Source organism: Trachypithecus francoisi, unplaced genomic scaffold (assembly GCF_009764315.1).
Source record: "Trachypithecus francoisi isolate TF-2019V2 unplaced genomic scaffold, Tfra_2.0 Lachesis_group3, whole genome shotgun sequence".
Lineage (NCBI taxonomy): Eukaryota > Metazoa > Chordata > Mammalia > Primates > Cercopithecidae > Trachypithecus > Trachypithecus francoisi.
In genome coordinates, this window is record NW_022681468.1 from 85,764,281 (window position 1) to 85,787,818 (window position 23,538).

The 23,538-nt window shown below is 46.3% G+C and overlaps 3 protein-coding genes across 8 annotated transcripts; 1 reads left to right on the forward strand and 2 right to left on the reverse strand.

Annotated features, from left to right (window-relative positions):
- Positions 1 to 386: 386 nt before the first annotated feature.
- PNP (purine nucleoside phosphorylase) lies at positions 387 to 8,331 on the reverse strand. The gene is made up of 6 exons (XM_033188763.1): positions 8,145 to 8,331; positions 5,060 to 5,229; positions 2,980 to 3,083; positions 2,607 to 2,782; positions 2,303 to 2,493; positions 387 to 1,097 (listed from the first exon to the last, which is right to left on the reverse strand). The coding sequence occupies exons 1-6, from the start codon at positions 8,153 to 8,155 to the stop codon at positions 880 to 882; spliced, it is 870 nt and encodes a 289-aa protein (XP_033044654.1). The 5' UTR covers positions 8,156 to 8,331; the 3' UTR covers positions 387 to 879.
- Positions 8,332 to 17,169: 8,838 nt separating this feature from the next.
- PIP4P1 (phosphatidylinositol-4,5-bisphosphate 4-phosphatase 1) lies at positions 17,170 to 20,908 on the forward strand. Of its 2 annotated transcripts, none has more exons than XM_033188770.1 (7): positions 17,170 to 17,611; positions 17,933 to 18,123; positions 18,475 to 18,581; positions 19,029 to 19,134; positions 19,321 to 19,373; positions 19,465 to 19,555; positions 20,047 to 20,908. In XM_033188770.1, exons 1-7 carry the CDS (start codon positions 17,449 to 17,451, stop codon positions 20,188 to 20,190), a joined length of 855 nt encoding a protein of 284 aa, XP_033044661.1. In that variant the 5' UTR covers positions 17,170 to 17,448; the 3' UTR covers positions 20,191 to 20,908. The 2 variants fall into 2 exon arrangements, with proteins under 2 accessions (XP_033044661.1, XP_033044662.1); XM_033188771.1 differs by having other exon boundaries at positions 17,170 to 17,590.
- On the reverse strand, positions 20,756 to 23,496 carry APEX1 (apurinic/apyrimidinic endodeoxyribonuclease 1). 5 transcript variants are annotated; one of them, XM_033188768.1, is made up of 5 exons: positions 23,349 to 23,496; positions 22,996 to 23,121; positions 22,602 to 22,789; positions 21,911 to 22,103; positions 20,756 to 21,780 (listed from the first exon to the last, which is right to left on the reverse strand). In XM_033188768.1, the coding sequence occupies exons 2-5, from the start codon at positions 23,051 to 23,053 to the stop codon at positions 21,251 to 21,253; spliced, it is 969 nt and encodes a 322-aa protein (XP_033044659.1). In that variant the 5' UTR covers positions 23,054 to 23,121; positions 23,349 to 23,496; the 3' UTR covers positions 20,756 to 21,250. The 5 variants fall into 5 exon arrangements, with proteins under 5 accessions (XP_033044659.1, XP_033044660.1, XP_033044657.1 ...); XM_033188769.1 differs by having other exon boundaries at positions 23,417 to 23,479; XM_033188766.1 differs by having other exon boundaries at positions 23,268 to 23,476.
- Between the last annotated feature and the right edge of the window lie 42 nt (positions 23,497 to 23,538).

Here is a 23,538-nt window from a genome sequence, read left to right on the forward strand (position 1 = left end):
GGAGAGAAAAGGCAAACAAGAGGAAATATAATTAGGGCTTTGGTAAGGAAGCGGGAACTAAGGAAGAGGCTAATCAGTGAACTGATTCAGCTATGATCAAATAGACAGGAAATGAAACATTCAGAAGGCAAGGGAGAGAGGAAGGACTAGCCTGATGGATGTGGCCATCAAGTGCCAGAAGTTAACTTTTCCTTACCATCTCATAACCTCTTTCCCACCTTTCATCATTTTGCCCTTCTTCATCCTTTGCTACACTCACATACTATCTCATCTCAGTTCCTAATTACTTGTCTGAGAAGCAGATAGTCACACAAGACATGTGGTCTCACATCCTTTCATGTCAATCTTGTCCTGTGCCTCAGCCTCATCCCAAGTTACACAAAAAATGAAACTATTTCATCTTTCTCTTTATTCTGACAACATTATGACATTAAATAAAGTCCAAGAGGTATTGGGTTAGTCCTTGTTTGGTCTCTGGTGATTTAGATAAGGTAGAACAGAGCCCCCAGGAATGTATTATCTCAAAAAGCTAGTAGCAGCTGCTGTGCAAAGTTCTAAGGCCCAAGTCAAATCCTGGGCACCTCCACAGATGCGTGGTAGGGCATGGGCTCCAGCTCTTGTATAAGAAAGAACAGAAATGAGAACAGCTTTATTTTGTAGTGCCAACGTCTCACTATGCTCACACCTGTGATCCCAGCTGTGAGAAGAGGATCTGGCACTAGAAGGGTCTAGTGGAAGAAAATGGGAAAGGTGAAGGATAGAAATCTTTCCCTTTCTGCTACAACCTAAGGACAGAGGCACGTGACTCCAGCAAGGGGTCAAAAAAGGTAGCAGCTACTTGGATCTTGTGTGAGAGACGCCAGACCACTCCAGGGCAGGTCAACTGGCTTTGTCAGGGAGTGGAATGCTGGCCATAAGAATGGAGACCAACTGTTCCAATTTCTGCGCAGCTTGTTTGCCAGCCGCTAATACTTCTTCGTGGTTGGCCTTCTCCAGGCTTTCATAATCCATGATGACCTTGTTGGTGATGAGTGAGAAGCCGAAGACTCGAAGTCCACAGTGCCGTGCAACGATAACTTCTGGTACTGTACTCATGCCTGATGGTGAGAAAGATGGAAACCAACTGTCAGGATCCTCAAATAACTCTTTTCCTTGCCCTTTAGCCTCATTTTCAACAAGAATTAAAAATCTCAAAAAACAGCCAAAGATGGCCAGGTGCAGTAGTGGTTCATGCCTGTAATGGCCAGGTGCAGCGGTTCACACCTGTAATCCCAGCACTTTGGGAGGCCAAAGCAGAAGGATGTCTTGAGCCCAGGAGTTCGAAACCAGCCTGGGCAACATAGCGGGACCTTGGTTCAAAAAATAAGTAAAATTAGCCAGGTGTGGTAGTGTATGCCTGTGGTCCTAGCTACTCAGGAGGCTGAGGTGGGAGGATTGTTTGAGCCCAGGCAGCTAGAACTGCAGTGAGCTAGAGATGGTGCCACTGCACTCCACTCTTGGCAAAAGAGCAAGGTCCCACCTAAAACAAATCCAAAGAAGCAGCTAAATTATTGTTGAGGTGTGTTCTTCTGTATTGCCTAAAATAAATACACATTTCTTAAAATCACCAATGCAATGCTTCATTTCTGTATTTGTGGCAATTTGAAGTCAATCCTAATGATAGAGTTCCATCTTACAGCTGGAGGTACAGAAGGTGGCTATAGTGAATTTTTTAGAATTCTTAGAAACAGTCATCAAATTGGCCAGGTGCAGTGGGTCACGCCTGTAATACCAGCATGTTAGGAGGCCTAGATGGGCAGATCACCTGAGATCACAAGTTCAAGGACCAGCCTGGCCAACATGGTGAAACCTCGTCCCTACTAAAAATACAAAAATTAACTGGGTTTGGTGGCACACGTCTGTAATCCCAGCTACTTGGGAGGCTGAGGCATGAGAATTGTTTGAACCTGGGAGGCGGAGGTTGCAGTAAGCCAAGATTATGCCACTGCACTCCAGCCTGGGCGACAGAGCGAGACATTGTCTCAAAAAAAAAAAAAAAAAAGATAAAAGAAACAGCCATCAAATCATGATCATGGATAGGTCATTCATTAGCACTGCAGCTGTTAACCCCTTGGTGCTTCGTAAGGAGATTTGATGCTACACCAAATCTCACCACTTTGTATTTCAAGAAGTCAGTTTAATTCACCCTTCCCTGAAATCAGATCCTCTCAGTCCAATGAGTCCTGTTATCTCCTACTCCTTCTCATTCCCATTTTGCTAAATCCCTCCCTCTTCAAGCCTCCAGCCAAATTCCCCTTCTCACCAACAGCATCTGCTCCCAGCTTCTGCAGCAGACGAGATTCTGCCACAGTCTCAAAGCTGGGGCCTGCCAGCATCACATAGGTGCCTTCCTGTAGCTCACGTTGCTCCCCCATTTGTTTCCACATACTGAGAGCCCTCTGCCTCATAGTCCGGTCGTAGGCATCAGACATGGCAGGGAAACGAACTCCAAACCTAGGACACAGGTTGAATTATCTCACATAAATGGAATTTAAAAAATTCTCCCAAGGCTCCTAGAGAAGTCCTTAAATCCTACCCATCTGAAAAAAACAGAGTAAGCTACATACCTTTCATCATTGGGCCCTCTGAGAGGGTTCTGACCACTGAAACCAGGTAGGTTGATATGGTCACGGATCAGCATGATATCTCCAACCTCAAACTTGGGGTTCAGCCCTCCTGCTGCATTGGTGACCACCAGGGTGTCCACACCCAGAAGGTGGAAAACCCTCACTGGGAATGTCACCTTTGAAACAAAAGATCAGAAAAAAATTTTACAAAATTTCATCAATCCAGCTACACAGAAATGCATGATATACATCGTGAAAGAAAAGGAAGGAGGGGACCAAAAATCCACCTAGCCCAGATAGCTAGGTAGTGAAAGAGGCTAGATAGTTCTCTCCTGCCTCTTCCAGATCCAACCAGCCTAGTCCCCTGATTTACCTTCCAGAGCGAGTACCCTTCATACATATGGAACCTGCCCTGCATTATCACACAGGCTCTGCCATTCAGGAACCCAAACACCAGTCGGCCAACGTGACCTGGCACTGTATACAAAAAAGAAAGAGAAATGAATGGGATTATACTTTCATGCAACGCATATCCATTGAGCACCTACTGTGAGTTACTCGCTCTGCTCAAAATGTTAGGATATAATTAAGTAAAAGACTCATTATTATCTCTGCTTTCAGAAAGTTTAAGTCTGGTGGGAGACCCAGGCATTACTCATAATTATACAAATACAACCTGAGATTAGAGATATGGGGTAAGGATGTTCAGCATGAACATACAAACAAGGAAGGGCTTTTTAAAGAAATTTCAAGATAATACAAGCCATACTGCCAGAGAGTAAAAAGTGAGTAAAAAAAAGTAGATACTCAGAAACGGAAGGTTCAATACCACATGCTGTCACTTATAAGTGGGAACCAAACGTATACATATGGACCTACAGAAATAATAGACACTGGGGACTCGGAAGTGAGAAAGTGGGAGGGCGATAAGGGATGAGAAATTACCTAATGAGTACAATGTTCACTGCTCAGGTGATGGTTACACTAAAGCACAGACTTCACCACCATGCAGTATATCCATATAACAAAACTGCATTGTACCCCTGTGAATCTATAAAAATTAAAATAAAAAATAGGCCAGGTGAGGTGTCTCACGACTGTAATCTCAGCACTTTGGGAGGCCAAGACAGGTGGATCAAGAGGTCAGGAGTTTAAGACCACCCTGGCCAACATGGTGAAAACTCATCTCTACTAAAAATACAAAAATTAGCTGGGTGTGGTGGCACACGCCTGTAATCCCAGCTACTCGGGAGGCTGAGGTGGGAGAATCACGAACTTGGGAGGTGGAAGTTGCAGTGAGCCAAGATCACACCACTGCACTTGAGCCTGGGTGACAGAGTGAGACTCCTTTTCAAACAAAAAAAAGTGAATGCAGTAATTATAGACCTCTTCAAATTTTTCAAAGTTCTCAAAACATGTATTCTTATATATTGCCCTAACTTAATTACCTACCTCCTCAGTCCAGCAAGCAAGCTCATAGTATACTTACTCTGGCTTCCTAAAGAAGAGTCTACTAAACTAGGGGAAACAAATTTGAACGCATGCAAGTCTCTTTCCTTATGACCCATAGAACAGTCCTACGGGAACACATGTCCACGTACGGGTGCGTGGGAGTGCAAAGATAACTCCCCACCGACATAACAACCATTATTACCATTCCCTTATCTGGCAATCTCTTCTAATAGATGGTCAACCTATCCCTTAGGGAATGGGAGAGGGACCAGAACCAAGAGGAAGAGCTGAGGAATTCTCAAAGATAGAGGAGCTTATGCAAAAAAACAAAATGAAACAAAAACAGTAATAAAGTTGACATAGGAAACCCAAGTGGTGTATAAAACATAAACATGTTGATAAGCTTAAAAAAATTAACCCCCTTATCATTTAATGCAGTGCCCTTCTCACTTGGGGTAGGAGTGGCCAGTGGAGCCAACGTCACTGCTATCTCCCTTAAAGAAGTATGCCCTTCATTCACCCTCTCTTAATGCTTCCCACACCTTCCCCCTCTGCTCTCCCAGTCTTGTTTAAAGGGGTTAAAAAAATAGCTATTAAAGGTCTTTTCCTGCCATCAGGTCTTAAAAAAAATTCTTAACTCTCCAGGGAAAAGAAGAAAGAAATCTTAAAAATTAATAAATAAACCAACAGAAGTTAGTTATTTGAGAAATTAAGTAAACCAAATAAATGACCCTTGCCCTTTACTTGGCCCCTGTCACCTGGCCCTCTTCTAAGTCTTAGTCTCAGTCCACGGACACACACATGCCCTGTCTCTTGTGGGATGTCTGCTAGAGGAATCTCCTGAGTCATTCTGACTCACGGTGGGCTCTTCTCCTCTCTTACAATATTTGTCTTCAGTGAAATGCTAGGTCAAGGAGTAGAAATGTTGGCCTCCTTGGTTGTGTCCCACAGAACCCCAATAACATCCCTTAGCCCCATTCCCCGCTTTCACTTGCCAGTACCTGTACTTCGGGGAAAGTTGGGGATTTCACTGTAGTCAAAGATCTGGGCCTGAGTTAATTTATCTGTCAGACCTCCTAATCCAGAACCACAGATTATTGCAACTTGAGGTCGGTGCTTAGTGTGAGACAGAAGCCACTCTGCAGTGTTCTTATAGTCTTCATATGTGTATCTAGGGGAGAAAAAACATCAAGGTGAATTCTGCTCCCATTCCAAGGCCATCACAGACAAATGACCTTTGGTGCAAGAAGGCTAGCAGGTACACTGAGGCAGCAGGGACAGAGAAGTTGGCACAGAGGGAGAGGCCATACTATGCTCACCCATCTACTCAGCCACCCTTCTTTCTGAATCAAGCCCACTACAAGTCTGATATGAAACTCCCTCCATTCCAGAGCCTGGCAAAAATTAATAAAGCCTGTTTCTACTAACAGACCCAACTCCAGTGTTGGATCTACTGAACACTGGCAAGTTGCATACTTATCCTTATGACAAAGGTTTAGAGAGGAAGGAACCAGAGTCTACAGGGAAGTGCAATGAAATAATCAAATTAGGGAGGGTAGGGAGGCTGAGGCAGGAGAATGGCGTAAACCCGGGAGGCGGAGCTTGCAGTGAGCTGAGATCTGGCCACTGCACTCCAGCCTGGGTGGCAGAGCAAGACTCCGTCTCAAAATAAATAAATAAATAAATAAATAAATAAATCAAATTAGGGAGGGTAAAAGGGCTTGACCAGGAGGGAGCCCAACAAGAGTACTCAAAATGGGATTAAGCCCTTCCTGAGGGTGGTGACCACCTAGTAAAATTCCCCTTATTACCTTACCTATTCCCCAAAGACATTCAAAATGTAATTAAGACCAACTACCATGAAGGCAGGGATAAACTCAAATTTTCTTTTAACCCTCATCCCTCCAGTTCCTTCCTCAGCCAAAGACTTAAGGGCTACATTTTTTTTTTTTTTAAACCAATAAAACACAACGGGAACACCCCTGGTAGAGGTCTACCTACCATTCTTAGCTCCCTGGATCACAAAGGGGTTAATTCCAGACAAGAAACTAGATAAAGTGCTGTACAAAAAAGCAGACCCAGTCCACAGTACTGGTTGTCAAAAGGCTAAACCAGGACTGACTACACTAATTCTCAGCAGACGCTTGTTAGAAAGACAGATTCTGGCACTCCAGCCTGGTGACAGAGTGAGATCCTATACAAAAAACAAAAAACAAACCAAAAAACGGATTCTGAAGCCCATGCAATTTTGATTTTAAAACCAGGTTTAGGGGCCAGGCACGGTGGCTCATGCCTGTAATCCCAGCACTTTGGGAGGCCGAGGGGTTTCACGAGGTCAGGAGATTGAGACCATCCTGGCTAACACGGTGAAACCCCGTCTCTACTAAAAATACAAAAATATATATATATATATTAGCCAGGCGTGGTGGCGGGCACCTGTAGTCCCAGCTACAGGGGAGGCTGAGGCAGGAGAATGGCGTGAACCCAGGAGGCGGAGCTTGTAGTGAGCCAAGATCACTCCACTGCACTCCAGCCTGGGCGACAGAGCGAGACTCCGACTCAAAAAATAAATAAATAAAAATAAAATAAAATAAAACCAAGTTTAGGAATTGCTGGTCTAGAGGGAAGCAGAACTCAACCTAGATTCTAGTCTCAATATTGTCTTTTTAGGCATGTAATTGGTGCTCCAAATTATTTTCTCAGGCATAAACAAGGGAATGTAAATTGGCCCCATCTACCTTATAGGCTCGATCTGAAAATGAATTGAATACTTGCTAACAACCTCCAAAGACCTATGGCTCTGTTACACACAGTATTTGAACCTTTCTCCTGCTTTCCACCTGCCTGTGGTCTTCTTCCTGTCCTTCCCTCTCCCTGCCTCCTTCCAGTTTCCTTTCTCTCCACCGAGGATCTTTGCTCTTCAGGAACCTAAGGGCACTTACCCAGAACCCCTACACTAGCAAGAATCAACTCGTGTTACTTTTCTTTCATTTCCAAGTCCAGTTCTCTCACACGCATCTGGGAAGACCAAAGGTTGCCTTCAGAGGTGGCAATGAGGTGTGACAGAGCTGAACATAACTAACCAAGCTTCCACAGGAAATTGTTTACTCCCAAAGCAGAGCCTGGGAAACCAGACATGATTGCACAATACACCAGGCTACCCTCAGGGAAGCAGTTGGATACGGTAGGTTGGGGCTGGTCAATAGAGCCACAGGATAATGGAGAGAAGCAATTAAGTTGGTAAAATGTTAATCAAATGGCGTCCGCAAAAGGTGCAAAGGAAATGAGTGATGTGTGAAGCTGCCACCACATGGCATGTCTAGCTACAACTCATAGCACTTCCTCATTGGCTATCAGTCCCCACAAGAACACCCTGGCTCCCTGAGCATCCAAAAGCAACTGTGATGCCTAATGCAGGTCACTCGGACTGGGACATCCAGGACCAAAGCAGAGAGAAGAGTTTTCAAAGGCTTGGGGTGGGGGAAGTGAGCAGAGGACTGTTGCTCAGTTCGATGACTGATTTCCTTCTCCACTTAGGAGTCAGTTCCCACTGAGTTTGTCATACTTCCAGTCTGGAAGGAAGGGAGGAGTGCAACTGGCAAAGGAGGTGAGCAATCTTTCCTCTAAAGGAGGAACTCCGAATTTGAGCACCAAAAGTACCTTGCAGCTTTACCCAGATCCTAGCATGGGAATTTATGAAGAGCGCAGGGGGTGAGGACACCTCCTCCTGGTATGGAGTGAGGGATATACATATATATCCATACACTCACTCTCCACTTGTACCCCTAACACACACGGAGACACACAACGGCTGCTTTTACGGAGTAGCTTAGACCACACCAACCTGTCCCCTTCCTGCTCCGGTGGCGCCACCCCAGCTCGATTCCCGCGTGCGTCCCTGCCCGCGCTGGCTGCCACATGACTCTGCCGCCTTGCCCCCGACAACAGGCTCCGTGCCAGGCCTCTCTGCATCCCCTGGGCGCTCGCTCCCTTCCCCGGCTCCCTCTGGGCCCAGTGTGCCAGGTTCCCGGGTCTCACAGCACCCGCCCCTCCCCAAGGGTCCTGCGGGCCTGATGCCCGCCTCACCCGTTCTCCATGGTCTCGCAGCAGCCCTCTCGATGAGCCTGCTCCGGTGTGCTCCGGTGTGCTCCGATCCGCTGCGATCCGCTGCGATCTGCTCCGATCCGCTCGGATCCGCTCTGATCCTCTCCGCTATGCTGAACCGAGCAAGGCTGCCAGGTCTGGTCCGCACAGTTTGCTCACTGTGCTAGGCTCTGCCTTATATCCCCAGCCCTGGAGTCCCCAGCCAATGGCAAGCGAGCACGCGGGCCGGCCCCGTCTCCATGGTGACACACCCTAATTCAATCGGCTGAACCTGGGCTGTAAATCTAATCGGAGTTCTTCTCAGCCCTAAACCTTCTCCCTCGGGGCGCGGCGTGGGGGGGCGGACCGGAGCGCACCCAGCATTTCGTCTCGGTACCCATTCCAGTCCGCAGAGCAGGAATTCCCAGCAAGAAGGCCTATGCGGAAATAGGGCTAGAAGTCGGGAGAAAATTCCCAGCCCTCTCCCTGCAACCTCATTCCAGCTGTGTCAATAGCAAACTGTGAGAGATTCAAAAAGAAAAAATTTCAAACCTTAGATTGTACAACCCCAGAATAAAAATGAAGCGAGCCTGTGTCTGAGTTGCTGCCTGGACAAGGGAAGCTGGGTCGCCCCTGGCAACAGTTCTTACTTGGAGGATACAGGGTTTAGGAGAGCACATCCAGGCCCAGACTGGGAGAAGAAAAAGTTCTCAGGCAAGAATTCCTGGGTCCTAGATGCCGACGGAAAGGATGAGGATGGATTTGGTGGGTAGGGACACAGATAATCCCTTGATCTGCGCAATACTGATCCAAGCGATTTAGGTAACTAGAGGACTCTTCCCACGATGAAAATTCTGTTATCAGAATATACGGGTACCAGAATATAACATAAATAGCCTGTCTTTGGTAGAATACAACTATTTCTTCTCTCCACATTTACAAATTAACCAACCTTATATCAAATCACAAATCAATGGTCCTTGCTTAGCTATTGGAATCTTCCACTTCTTCCCTCCTCCAAACTCTTTCCGCTTGCCATTTTACCCACTTCTGTGGGCAGCCACTATTTTCCAACTGTTTTTCTCATTCGTTTAACAAATATTTATTGAGCACCATCTATGCACCAGTACTGTTCTAGTGCTAGGGACACAAGAATAAAAACAATATCTGTAAAATTTAAAAAAAAAAATATATATATATGAAGGTCAGGTGCGGTGGCTCACACCTGTAATCCCAGCACTTTGGGAGGCTGAGGTGGGCGGATCACCTGAGGTCAGGAGTTGGAGACCAACCTTGCCAACATGGCAAAACACCGTCTCTACTAAAAATACAAAAAATTAGCTGGGCCGGGTGGCAGGCACCTGTAATCCCAGCTACTTGGGAGGCTGAGGCAGGGAGAATGGCTTGAACCTGGGAGGCAGAGGTTGCAGTGAGCTGAGATCGCACCATTGCACTCCAGCCTGGGCAACAGAGCAAGTGGCTGGTTCCTGAGAACTTATTAGCACTTTGAAAATAACAATGCACACAAATTGAAAGAAAAATATTTCGTTCTTAAATAACCACAAATAGTTACTTATGGATATGTGCATCTGTTTGACACTACTCAACTTCTCACATGTTGGAATCCAATGCTGCCACCCTCAATTTCTGTTCCATGCAGATTTTTACACAGTACTTTTTTTTTTTTTACATAGTACTTAATTTTTATCAGAGGGACCTTCTAAAACCATCTTTTGTGAAGATATGTTGTCTGTATATATATATTTTGAGACAGGGTCTCACTCTGTCACCCAGGCTGGAGTACAGTGGCATGATCTTGACTCACTGGATTCTCTGCTTCCTGGGTTTGAGCCATTCTCTTGCCTCAGCCTCCCGAGTAGCTGAGATTACAGGCTCCTGCCACCACACCTAGCTAATTTTTTGTATTTTTAGTACAGACAGAGTTTTGCCATATTGGCCAAGCTGGCCTCGAACTCCTGACCTCAATTGATCTGCCCGCCTCGACCTTTCAAAGTGCTGACAATATAGGCATAAGCTACCACACCCGACCAGATATACTGTCATTGAAAGGAATATAGCACAATCTAGTGTTCCAACTGTGAATCACCTCAAGTTAATAGGTCACACAGTGTTTAAGAAATATAAAATATTGTTGTGTTTCCTTTGAAAATTAAAACTACTCCACAGTGCCCTTGTGAGCTTGTACTTTGGCACAGAGTTTGGGAACCATGGCCCCAGTCCCTCTATGACACCTCATTCCTGAATCTATGTAGTGTAAATGAATGGGCTCTAATAAAACTATCTGTGTATGAATGCCATCTTCACCCCTTATTTACTCATTGTGTGGTCCTAGGCAAGTAAAGTTCTTATTATGCCTCAATTTTTTCCTCTGCAAAATAGCGATAATAGTACTATTTTTGCAAAGATTATATAGAATACCTTTTACATGTTTAGGTAAGTGCCTGACTATATAAAAAGCACACATTAAATGCTGGCTATTATTATTAATCTCCATTGTCTCTTTCTCTTTTGATCTTTCTAGACTCACCTAACCATAAATGGAATCAAAATAAAAACTAGAGGTATATCCAGCCTATCAATTCCAGTGAATCCCACACTGTTCAAAACAGAAGGCACTAGCCATGTGTGGCTATTTAAAAGTTATAAAATTAAGATGAAATATAATAAAAATAAAAATTCAGTTACCTAATCACACTAATTACATTGTAGCTTCTCGATAGCCACATGTGGTTAGTGGCCACCATATTGCATAGCATAATTATGTTTTTATGCTACAGCACAGCACTGCTCTTATCTTTTCTAGTCACTGCTACCTTGTATCCACATAAAAGAAACTGGAACTGTGCTTTATTATTTACTTTTAGGGTAAAAGAGTTCCTGTAGCATTCCTATAGACAGGAACCAAACAATCATCAATCTTAGGATGATTAGAGTTCATTAATGCCTTATTACCCTTTCTTCTATCTTCTCATCACTTCTATCTTCAGAGGAACTCCTTGCCCAGGAACATACTTAGTAACACACTTATCCTCCACCCTCAAGATCAAGGAAACTAAAAAAAGGTGGCAGGAATAGGTTCTAAGTCACTCAGTATGGCTTTGTGAAGTGGGGAGACATCTCTAGATAGTGACTCCCAATGTCAACAATTATAGAAGCAAGCTCTATAGGCCTCTCAGGATCCTTTAGACAGGGAACCTATTTTATTCCTGCCCTCTCAACTGAGATCTCTCACTATCTCTAGATCACAAGCTAAATATGCTCTTTTAAAAATATCTACCCCGGCCGGGCGCGGTGGCTCAAGCCTGTAATCCCAGCACTTTGGGAGGCCAAGATGGGCGGATCACGAGGTCAGGAGATCGAGACCATCCTGGCTAACACGGTGAAACCCCGTCTCTACTAAAAAAAAAAAAAAAACTAGCCTGTAGTCCCAGCTACTCGGGAGGCTGAGGCAGGAGAATGGCGTAAACCCGGGAGGCGGAGCTTGCAGTGAGCTGAGATCTGGCCACTGCACTCCAGCCTGGGCGACAGAGCGAGACTCCGTCTCAACAACAAAAAAAATACCCTAGCCAGGCACAGTGCCTCAGACCTGTAATCTCAGCACTTTGGGAGGCCAAGACAGGAGGATTACTTGAGCCCAGAAATTTGAGACCACATGGTGAAGCCCCATCTCTACAAAAAATACAAAAATTAGCCAGATGTGGTGGCATCTGTGGTCCCAGCTACTAGGGAGGCTGAGGCAAGAGAATCACCTGAGCCCAGGAAGTCGAGGCTGCAGTGAGCTGTGATGGCACCACTGCACTCCAGTCTGACAGAGTGAGACCCTATCTCAAAAAATAAAAGAAAATATCTACTCTCCTTACCACCATAATCTTTGATCTTCCATTTTCTTTTTTTTTTTTTTCTTTTTTTTGAGACGGAGTCTGGCTCTGTTGCCCAGGCTGGAGTGCGGTGGCCGGATCTCAGCTCACTGCAAGCTCCGCCTCCCAGGTTCACGCCATTCTCCTGCCTCCGCCTCCCAAGTAGCTGGGACTACAGGCGCCCGCCTCCTTGCCCGGCTAGTTTTTTGTATTCTTTTTTTTTTTTTTTTTTTTTTTGAGACGGAGTCTCGCTCTGTCGCCCAGGCTAGAGTGCAGTGGCCAGATCTCAGCTCACTGCAAGCTCCACCTCCCGGGTTTACGCCATTCTCCTGCCTCAGCCTCCCGAGTAGCTGGGACTACAGGCGCCCACCACCTCGCCCGGCTAGTTTTTTGTATTTTTTAGTAGAGACGGGGTTTCACCGTGTTAGCCAGGATGGTCTCGATCTCCTGACCTTGTGATCCGCCCGTCTCGGCCTCCCAAAGTGCTGGGATTACAGGCTTGAGCCACCGCGCCCGGCCTGATCTTCCATTTTCTCCAATTACTGAAATTAAACCATTTTAGGGTTTTTCCGTGTTTTTTTTTTTTTTTTTAGATAGGGTCTCGCTCTGCCACCCAGGCTGTAATATAGTGGCTCAACCTCAGCTCACTGCAGCCTCAATCTCCTAGGCTCAAGCAATCCTCTTTCCTCAGCCTCCCAAGTAGCTAGGACTAAAGGCACGCACCACTACATTTGCCTATTTTTAATTTTTATTTTTTTAGAGATGGGGCCTCTTCATGTTGCCCAGGCTGGTCTCAAATTCCTGGGCTCAGGTGATCCTCCAACCTCAGCCTCCCAAAGTACTGGGATTCTCGGTATGAACCACCACATCCGGCCCTTCTATTTCTGTTATAGAGATCACTTTTATTTCTCTTTTCTAAGAGTGAGACTTCCATCTGTGCCTCACTCAGTGACAGGAAGAACAGAGTAGAGATAAAGGACTGGCCTACCACCCTCTATTCCAAAGACCTTAGATCCTAGAAAGGGAAGCCAAGAATTCCCTAAAGGAAAGAGTAAAGAACTGAGGCCTAAGAAGAGCAAGGAGCACAAGGGAGCAAAGTCCCAATGTAATTAACATAAATTAATCGTTTAAAACCAGGCCATACTCTACCCCAATCCCACCCAACCCCCCGGCAAACTACCCTGGTCTTAGTTGACTCACTCTGCACATTACCAGAAACTTTCTGTGCTTTTGAAATGCATTAAGGAATTGTGTTGTTTTCACACAGGTGGTAAACTACCACTTCAGGAAAGAGGAAAAAATAAACAGGGCATGTGGAATATGTGAAAAAAAAAAAAAAAAGAAATCAAATTGGGACACTTTGGGTCATAGAAGCCAAGCAGATGTTTTCTACCCCATCCTCTGGCCATATACACACTGTAGTGGTTATCACTTTGTTGGAAATCTAAAGAAAAAAATGCTTTGAAATCTTCACAGTTTCTTTATATTCTATTATATAACACACTGAAGTGTGTTCCCCCAAATTCTTATGTTGATGCTCTAACCCCCATTGTGACTATATTTGGAGATAAGATCCTTTAAGAGGTAATTAAGGTTAAATGAGGTCATAATGGTGGGGCCACAATCCAACAAGACTGTTGTTCTCATAAGAAGAAGAGAGGCCAGGCTGGGTAGTGCTTGCCTGTAATCCCAGCATTTGGACACCAGGGCAAGAGGATCACTTGAGCCCAGGAGTTAGAGACCAATGACCAGCCTGGGCAACATAATGAGACCCTGTCTCTACAACAAATTAAAATATTAGCCAGGCATGGTGGCATGCACCTGTCGTCCCAGCTACGTGGGAGGCTGAGGTGACAGGATTGCTTGCACTCAGGAGTTCAAGGACACCATAGACTATGACTGCACCACTGCACTCCTGCCTGGGAGACAGAGTGAGACCCTAAAAGTATGGAAAAAGAAGAGAAAGCAAGAGAAAGCAAAAATGTGTGCAGAGAAAAGTCCATTTGTGCCACAGTGAGAAGGTGGCCATCTGTAAGCTAAGGAGAGAAGCCTCCAGAGAAAGTAAACCTGCCAATATCTTGATCTTGGGCTTCCAGACTCCAGAGCTGTGAGAAAGTAAATGTTTGTCGTTTATGCTATCTGTAGTGTTTTGCTATGTCAGTCCTAACAAATCAGTACACCTCAATAGCCTAATTGTTCTCAATCTAAGTGGGAAGATCCCACCCCATAAGTAAAAATCAGGCAGTACCTGAGATGCCCAATATTTACCCGAGATAATATTAAAATGAGTTATCTGTATAATACAGGTACCAACCAATCAGAACCAATGCCACCATAAACAACCAATGCCAGCCACCCTGTAGTGTCCCAGCTGAATATCCGCCCTGCTTGCAACTGCAGCTAACAATATTGTTCAGTACCCAGCAAATTTATCCCAAGATGGGGCTTAAGTTACTTTGTTAATTAATTTGAGAGCCATTTATCAAGCAGCTTCTATGTTCCAGGCATTTAGCATAAAAGGGCGCCCATCCCAAGCACCTTCTCTCTGCCACCTCTGTGCTTCTGCCCCTTTCAGTCTACCTATCAAATTATTTGAATGTAAAACATTAGATCATAAGTCAGAAGACTGGGATTTAGAGCTCCATTTCAGTCTGTCACTTAGCTTAAATGACTCCAGTTTACACAGTTTCAGTTTCCACATCTGTAAAATAAAGATATAGTCTTGGCTTCCCTGTCCATATCACAGTGGATTCTGAAATAAAATGAATACAACTATGAAAGTGCTTTATTGGCCGAGTGCAGTGGCTCACGCCTGTAATCACAGCACTTTGGGAGGCTGAGGTGGGCGAATCAAGAGGTCAAGAGATTGAGACCATCCTGGCCAACATAACGAAACCCCATTTCTACTAAAAATACAAAAATTAGCTGGGTGTGGTGGCGTGCGCCTGTAATCCCAGCTACTTGGGAGGCTGAGGCAGGAGAATCGCTTGATCCTGGGAGGTGGAGGTTGCAGTGAGCCGAGATCATGCCACTGCATTCCAGCCTGGTGACAGAATGAGACTCTGTTTCAAAAAAAAAAAGAAAGAAAGAAAAGAAAAGAAAATGCTTTATTAACTGTGAGCAAGTTACAAATATTATTATTTTTTGCATTTTTCTGCCTATTGACCTACTCAAGACAGAGCTCAGGTCCTAGTTATCCATGTACAATATTCATTTTTCTTTATGTTTTAGAAGTCTTCTCTGGCTGCTCTAGTTAGACGTGATCTCTTCTTTTCTTGAACTTGTATTACATTGTTTAATTCTTTTATTATGAAGCATGTGCTGTATCATGAATTTCTAGTATTGATATTTTTTCGTATCAATGATTTTTTTTTTTTTTGAGACAGGATCTTGCTCTGTTGCCCAGGTTGAGATCATGGCTCATTGTAACCTTGAACTCCTGGGCTCAAGCAATCCTCCACCTTAGCCTCCCAAAACACTGGGATTACAGGCATGAGCCACCACTTCTGGCCTGATATTTTATACTGTCAGTGTTTACAGTATTCTGTCTCCCTGCCCAGAGTGTCTCTCACACTCCTTTTTAAGGAGTGTCTTTCACAAAGTGTAGATATTTAAAAACTATTTTTAGGACAGTTTTTGGAATATATGTGTAACTACCACACAAATAATGAAACCTACTCCAACCTCAGACAATGCGTGAGTGTCCGTGTGCCACAAACAGTAGAAAGAGCAGCAGACTGGCCTCCCTCTATGGAGCTACAACGTCTTCCCTATTTTGCATCTGGAGCTTCCTTAGTTCTTTAAGTGTCTGTTAGGGGCTCTTATCTAACTGGCCGGAGGTTACTAGCTTCTAAGTAGAAGTTGGCCTGAGAAAACCCTGTCTAAAAAAATCAGTAACTACGTGAAGTCTCCAGCCCCTGTGGCAGCCAAGTGCTGGGACATCAGCAGTTCCTTTGTTATTAAATATTTGGGGCTGGCTCTACTTTCTTTCATGCACGTTCCTTCTCAGTGGAGAATCTGCTAGCCAAGCTGATAATGGACCTTCTCGGGGTTTATTGTTTTTATGGATTTCTTGTTGCTTACCATATTTAAAGCAGTCCCAATTTGGGCTATGACTCGGGAAAAAAATCCAAGTGCGGTTCAGGCGCCCATAAAGACCACAGGAGACTTCAGATAGGGAGGGAAGCATTGCCCCTTTGCAGGAAGCAAAGTTGAGACAGGTCTAAAGACTGTCCCATCTGTCAAATAAGGTGACAAAAATAACTTTGGATTTGATTAATCCAATCAACAAACTGCTAATAACAAATGTTAAAGGTTGGTGGTCATAAAATTGAGTAAATGTACGGTGGCTTGCACCTGTAGTCCCAGCTACTGGGAAGGCTTAGGCGGGAGATCAAACCCAGGAGTTTGACTCCAGCACAGGAAAGACCCCATCTTTATTGAATTTTTTTTTTTTTTTTTTTAGCAAAACGATGAAATCTTCTAGTATTGGAGACACTCATGAAAAGATAATTTAACAATTTGATCAGCAGTGGGGAAAGACGGCCTCTGTAAGGGCAGCTTCCAGAAGAACCGAGTCTTGTGTCCTATCCCCAAAGTGACTCAAGCGACAAAGGCTGGAGAGATAATCTTAACTTTTTAATCCATTTCCTCCTGGTACATCATTACTCTGACTTTTTAAAGGTACTTCTTCGAGTAGAATGGCTAACTTTGTCTACTGTTCCCCACCGTCCAACTTCTCCCCGCTCTGAAGATCCCAAGCTTCCGCACTCCTTTATTGCACCCGCCCAGCCGCCTTTAAAATGCATAAGCCACGCCCCCCATGTTCTGGCGCTAAGTTCGGGCCAATGCAGTTGCGCCGCTAGTATCACAGGACTAGGGAAGGAAAGTCACCAGCCAATAGAAAACCAGTTATAACGCAAAGCCGGATAAAAGTGTTTCAGTGTTGTCTTTGAACCAATGAGAGGCAGAGCAACAGAGCCCGTGCAGCTTCCAGACGACCAGTTGAGCAGAAGCAGCCTAGCCCCACCTCCTGGTCTGGAGGTAGCGCGATGGGCGTCGCTCCCAATAGCTTGCAGAACCTCTAGTCACGTGCAGGTTTTGCAAGCCCAGCAGCATCTGGCAGGTCATGTGACAGTTGACGTTTGTGCGACGATCCCCAATGGAAAAGGAGAGCTGCCTTCACAGGACTAGGAATTGGTTTATCTACGCGAATAACAGCATGACCGGGGCGGGGAGAGCCTATCAAGTGCTGCTAGACGGAACGGGGCGGGGCAGGCCACTGGTTGCGGAGTGAGCTGGGCGCGCGGCGCGCAGGCGCCCTGGGGACCCGGTAGCGGCGGTGGCGGTGGCGGTGGCGGCGGCTGCGGCGACGGCAGAGGCGAAAGGAGCCGGATCGCCGACCTGAGCGGGAGGCGGCGGTGGCGGCCATGGCGGCAGATGGAGAGCGTTCCCCGCTGCTGTCCGAGCCCATCGACGGTGGCGCGGGCGGCAACGGTTTAGTGGGGCCAGGCGGGAGTGGGGCTGGGCCCGGGGGAGGCCTGACCCCCTCCGCACCACCGTACGGAGCCGGTAAACATGCCCCGCCCCAGGGTAAGCCGGGGCGGGTCCGAGGTGCTCCCCGGGGTACTTTGAAAGCCGGGGAAGGGGCGGGACCGAGGGCGGAGGCGGGTCCCAGTCGCCAGGTGCGGGACTGCTGCACCTGTGACTGGGCGAGGCTTCCTTCCCTCCGCAATCGCGACCACAACGTGGGACGGAAGGGGGTTCTGAGCAACCTGATGGAAGCGCCAATTATGAGAAGCCCTCCGAGCTTGGTCAGAGGGTTGAAGATCAGAAAGACTTCCCTACTACCGTGGAGCATCAGTGGAGGATGTCTGTAAGTGATCCCAGCCCTTCTATTTTCTTCCTCTCCAGCATTTCCCCCGTTCCCCGAGGGACATCCAGCCGTGTTGCCTGGGGAGGACCCACCCCCCTATTCACCCTTAACTAGCCCGGACAGTGGGAGTGCCCCTATGATCACCTGCCGAGTCTGCCAATCTCTCATCAACGTGGAAGGCAAGATGCATCAGCACGTAGTCAAGTGTGGTGTCTGCAATGAAGCCACCGTGAGTTATACATATCTATGAAATGGGCCCTGTTTCCTGGATCCTCTTTCTGATGGCTTGGTTCTAGACCCTGACCTTCCGGCTGTTAGCCAAGTGCTCTTGATGATACCCAGGTTTCAGTTCCAGGTGTCTCACACAGCCATTTCCCTAAAAGCCACTCACCAAAGCTAACGTTTACTTTCTCACTTCACACCTAGCCTAGTTCCTATTTGTAAATCTCATGTTATAGTCTGTTTTATTTCTGCTTCCTGGCTAGCACCTTATTTTTCTGATCTCATAAAGTGTTTTTGGAGGGAAGTGGAGGGGATTGGGATTAGAGGTTTGCTTGCTGATGACCCTGTTATTCTCTAGCCAATCAAGAATGCACCCCCAGGGAAAAAATATGTTCGATGCCCCTGTAACTGTCTCCTTATCTGCAAAGTGACATCCCAACGGATTGCATGCCCTCGGCCCTACTGGTAAGAGGCATAATGTGGGGAAGGGCATAAGTGGGGAACTGGAAAGTCAAAAAAGGATGAGCGTATATAGAGAATGTAAAGGTGAGAGAACCTAGTGTTTATTTAGAAGGAGAAAAGGCTTTGAAGCATATGCCTCAGGAATATTACAGCTGTCTTTCTCATTTCTCAATAAAAATATTGGGATGAAATGATGTCGTTTAGGAGAATAGAGAGCCTTGGGGACTGTGTGTGTTATCCTGAGGTCGGAGGGGAATTGGGGACCTGAAGTTTAAGCAGTGCTCTTTCTTTCTCAAGGATTCTTGAGGGTATACAGTTGGGGGACAGAGTATCGTAAGTGTACAAAGTCGAGTGACTTGATAGGCAGGGAGTGGAGGATGTGAAACAGGGACTGTGTGAAGATTTTTAGGATTAAAAACTTTTCAAACACAGTCTTTTTCTTTTGTATAGCAAAAGAATCATCAATCTAGGGCCTGTGCATCCCGGACCTCTGAGTCCAGAACCACAACCCATGGGTGTCAGGGTTATCTGTGGACATTGCAAGAATACCTTTCTGGTGAGGAAGGGGTATTGGGAAGGGGAGGGGAAAGGAGACTAGGAGTCATTTCGAGTATATTTCTTGGAGTAATGGTAATGACCCCTGAAAGTCTGTCCTATGGGAGCATGTTCTGCATCCCCACCCCAAGGTTCTCATTGAGGGGGACCCTGCTTGTGCTATTATTTTCATTTTCTTTCTCCATAGTGGACAGAGTTCACAGACCGCACCTTGGCACGTTGTCCTCACTGCAGGAAAGTGTAAGTGATTAGGGATTGAGCTGGTGATTGATGTATGGAGTAAAAACTCTATGGCTGTAGAAAGCATCCATTTCTATTTGCCTCCCCACAGGTCATCTATTGGGCGCAGATACCCACGTAAGAGATGTATCTGCTGCTTCTTGCTTGGCTTGCTTTTGGCAGTCACTGCCACTGGCCTTGCTGTGAGTACCCTTGCCCCAACCTCTTTCATTCTGCAGCCTCATCTCCATAGGCTAAGATTTGGGAAATTGCTACCCTAAAAAAAAGTGGAAGAAACTTGGGGGAGTAGTTTGTTTTAAGATATGGATGAGCTAAAGTGTAAGGTGACTGATCAAACAGACTTTATTACTACTAAGTGCAAAACAGCCATCCTTTCTCTGTAGGATGATAGGACAGTGAAGTGCTTAATTTAAGAGTTGCTATTTGCAAACCTGGCTCAGTTGTCAGATATTAAGAAAAACTGAGATACAGTGTGGGATGGGATGAGTATGTTACTGCCTAAGGGAAGGGAGCTGAACAGCTCTGCCTTTAAGAAGGTCCCTGAGGGTGGCTACATGTGGATAAGGAACAAGGACTGAAGCATGAGTTATTACTGTTCTTAGGACGAATAGGAGGTAGTGGAGACCAACATTAACCCCATCTTTCTTTTCTTCTCCCTCCTTACCTTCATCAGTTTGGCACATGGAAGCATGCACGGCGATATGGAGGCATCTATGCAGCCTGGGCATTTGTCATCCTGTTGGCTGTGCTGTGTTTGGGCCGGGCCCTTTATTGGGCCTGTATGAAGGTCAGCCACCCTGTCCAGAACTTCTCCTGAGCCTGATGACCCACAGACTGTGCCTGGCCCCTCCCTGGTGGGGACAGTGACACTACGAAGGGAGCTGGGGTAGTTAAAGGCTCCCAGGGCTTCTATAAGGAAGCCAAGCAGCTGCCTTCCTTTTCCCTGGGGAGAGGTAGGAAGGAACCAGGCCCTCACTTAGGTTTGGAGGGGCAGATAAGAGCACTGCTGACCATCTGCTTTCCTCCAAGGGTTGCTGTGTCTAGGGTGAAGCAGGCAAAACGTTGCCCTTAAAACTGGGTCCTAAAGACGGTTCCAGCCTTGTCCTTCCTGTGTGCTCCCTGAGAGCCATTCCTGTCCCTTAGACATTCCAGGGCAGGGTGGGGGTGGGTAGCCCTGGGGGTTCCCCTCCCTCTTGTGCACCATTAGGACTTTGCTGCTGCTATTGCACTTCACCAGAGGTTGGCTCTGGCCTCAGTACCCTCAGTCTCCTCTCCCCACATTGTTTCCTGTGGGGATGGGGTCAGCCGCTGCTCTGTACAGAACCACAGGAACTGATGTGTATATAACTATTTAATGTGGGATATGTTCCCCTATTCCTATATTTCCCTTAATTCCTCCTTCCGACCTTTTTTACCCCCCCCCCCCCCCCCCCCCGCCCAGTTGCAGTATTTAACTGGGCTGGGTAGAGTTGCTTAGTCTTTGGGGGGGTTAGGGACTTATCCTGTGCTTGTAAATAAATAAGGTCATGACTCTACCCTTTTTCAGTTGTTAACTTGTATGCACGAAAATAAGAGGAAGGGAATGTGTAGCCCCACGAAGGGGTAAGACACAAAGACAGCAAGGCTGAAACTATGGCTCTTTATTTTTGTGTGGATAACTCAAACAATGTCATTAGTAGTCTTTGTTCAATTTTTCTTAAAAAAGGAAAAACCCTCAAATAAAAACTCTTGGGCTTAAAAGAACTCTAAGTCTGTCACAGGAGCCTGGTTGGAGGATTCTTATTTTTATAGATGAGAAATACAATGCAGATTTTTCTGAAGAGCGTTTAAAGAAGGAATAGTAGTTGAGGGGGCTTATTTCCCAGGCTCAAAGTGATTTAGGGGTGGTGTCCCAGTGCTAGGTATAGGGTGATAGGACAGTGATCACTGCCGAGGGCCTTGGAACGGATCTTGCTATCACACAATGCAGGTAACAGAGAGTGGGACAACAAAAAGTAATCAAGGCGCCAACCAACATTCTTGGATCGAGCATTCATCATGTAAGTCCAAAAGGTGTAGGCATAGGGTGTGTTGGGGTAGAGGTGCCTAAAGCTGTCAGCCAGTGGCACAGCCTGCAGTAATTCCCCAAAGCCTTGGCGCTCTTGTGGCGTGAAGCCAGCATTCTTTTTGTTTCCCTTGGGGTTGCGAAGGTCAATTTCTTCATGTGCCACATTGAGGTCTCCACACAGCACAAGGGGCTTTCGGGAAGCCAAGCCCTTCAGGAACTTGCGAAAGGCTTCATCCCAGCGCTGCCTGTACTCCAGTCGTACCAGACCCCGGCCTGCATTAGGTACATACGCTGTTACCAGCACAAACGAGTCAAATTCAGCCACAATCACCCGGCCTTCCTGATCATGCTCCTCCTCGCCTATAGAAATGAAACAGAATTAGCATAAAAAACTGTAAGAAAAGGGAAAGCAATCAAGAGGTGGGGCAGAGATGGAGAATTAGCAATTGGTCTTGAAGAGTTCAGGCATTAGGCATCAATAGGGTCTCACCTATGCCATAAGAAACTTTGAGTGGGCAATGGCGGGAAAGTAGGCCCACGCCACTGTATCCTTCCTTATCCGAAGGAGCAGACCAGTATTGATGAGAGAGTCCAGGCAGCTCTTGAAGTTCAGCTGGTAGTTTGTTCTCTGAACATTTGGTCTCTTGAAGGCACAGTATATCTGGGGCTTCTTCCTTTACCCACTATAAGTGAAAAGAAAGGTGGAAAATGTATTATCAATTCAGCAGAACATTTATTGAATATATGCTAAGTCATAAACATGCACAGGTTAAACAGTCAAGCAGTTCGAGGTTAATATTTAAACCATTCGAAGCTAGATAAATGAAAACAGGTAAGAAAGTCTTACGTGCTATACTATGAATGTGTTTTTTCTATAGGCAGACTAAGATTTTTAAGCTATAGTTAATGAAATGGAGGACATGCTGAAGATAAAATGGAGGAAATATAGTAAAGAGGTTTTTGCAACATTCTGGGAAGAGGAGAGAACATTAAAAAAGAAAATGGCAATGGAAGTGAAGGAACAGACATTTAGGAAATACAACTGGCAAGACTGGGGAAGCCCCACAGAAAACTGCAGGCAGGAGAAAAAACAGCCTGAAGGCTATACGGAGAAAAGGGGTGACTAAACCCTAAGATCATTAAACACTAAAAAATGTCTCTTCCCCTCAAATACCACTCACATCTAATCCTTTCTTCTTAATCCAGGCTCGAAGCCCATCCACGTTCCAAGAGCAGATCTTGAGTGTGGCAGGTTTGCCACTGGGTGAGGTTTTCTGATCGGGGGGGTCCTCATACAGGGCTGGGCCCTCTCCTGCTGCCTCCTTGTCATTTTTCTTTGCGGCCGTCTTACTCTTCTTGGGCTCTGGCTCTATAAAATGAGTAATATATACTAACAAAAAGTTGGTGGTTTCCAACCGCGATCCGGCGTTAACTATGGACCCAACGAAAGCCTGCGGTTACTGCGTCTTCACAAACCCCTGCAAAAATGAGTCGCCTGTACTTACCGTTCATCAAGGGAATTACAAACACCCCCGCCGTAGCTTCTAGGAAGAGGGGCTCATTTCATTTTCTTACCTGTCTTGAGCTCATCCCCGTCTTCTGCCACCGCTCCCTTTTTCCCACGCTTCGGCATTCCCGTAACGAACGCCCTTCGGCACCCGTACCGCGTCGCCCACCGAAGCAGTCTTTTTACCGCGTTGCCTACAGACGCAAAGAAATCATGAAACCAGCTAAGCCTGGGGAGAAGAGCGTCCCCGCACCAGGTCCCGCCTTTCAAACCGTGTTATCTCTAAATCCTTTCCCCGCCTCCGTGCATCATAGGCCCTTCAGCCCCTCACCCACGTAACTAGATCATTTCATAGTGCCTTGTACCCTACTCGCGAGATCTGCCCTCCAGCCAACTGAGGATCTTAATTAAGGGTCCTGACTCAAGCTTGCCGTTCAGACTGCCAGCGAAGACCCTCTTATCAGCAAAAGAGCAACCCCGTATCTGCACCGGTCCGATGGCAGCCTAGCTCCTCCTAACCCGAGCACAAAGAAGGATGCACGCTGAGCCCCCACGTGGGTAGCGGACCTGGTCACGTCATCAGAGGCACGCTTCACGTGGCCGAAGAATGC

Bases quoted from the DNA above. Each gene is read 5' to 3' on its own strand.
- PNP (XM_033188763.1), bottom strand. The intron at 2,783-2,979 runs GTAAATCAGGGG...TTTGTTTCAAAG, and splicing joins AAGGGTACTCGCTCTGGAAG to GTGACATTCCCAGTGAGGGT. The intron at 2,494-2,606 runs GTATGTAGCTTA...CCTGTGTCCTAG, and splicing joins AGAGGGCCCAATGATGAAAG to GTTTGGAGTTCGTTTCCCTG.
- PIP4P1 (XM_033188770.1), top strand. From the start codon at position 17,449: ATGGCGGCAGATGGAGAGCGTTCCCCGCTGCTGTCCGAGCCCATCGAC. The intron at 18,124-18,474 runs GTGAGTTATACA...GTTATTCTCTAG, and splicing joins GTGTCTGCAATGAAGCCACC to CCAATCAAGAATGCACCCCC. The intron at 19,135-19,320 runs GTGAGGAAGGGG...CTTTCTCCATAG, and splicing joins ATTGCAAGAATACCTTTCTG to TGGACAGAGTTCACAGACCG.
- APEX1 (XM_033188768.1), bottom strand. From the start codon at position 23,053: ATGCCGAAGCGTGGGAAAAAGGGAGCGGTGGCAGAAGACGGGGATGAG. The intron at 22,790-22,995 runs GTAAGAAAATGA...CTCATTTTATAG, and splicing joins CGGGGATGAGCTCAAGACAG to AGCCAGAGCCCAAGAAGAGT. The intron at 21,781-21,910 runs GTGAGACCCTAT...TCATTTCTATAG, and splicing joins CAAAGTTTCTTATGGCATAG to GCGAGGAGGAGCATGATCAG.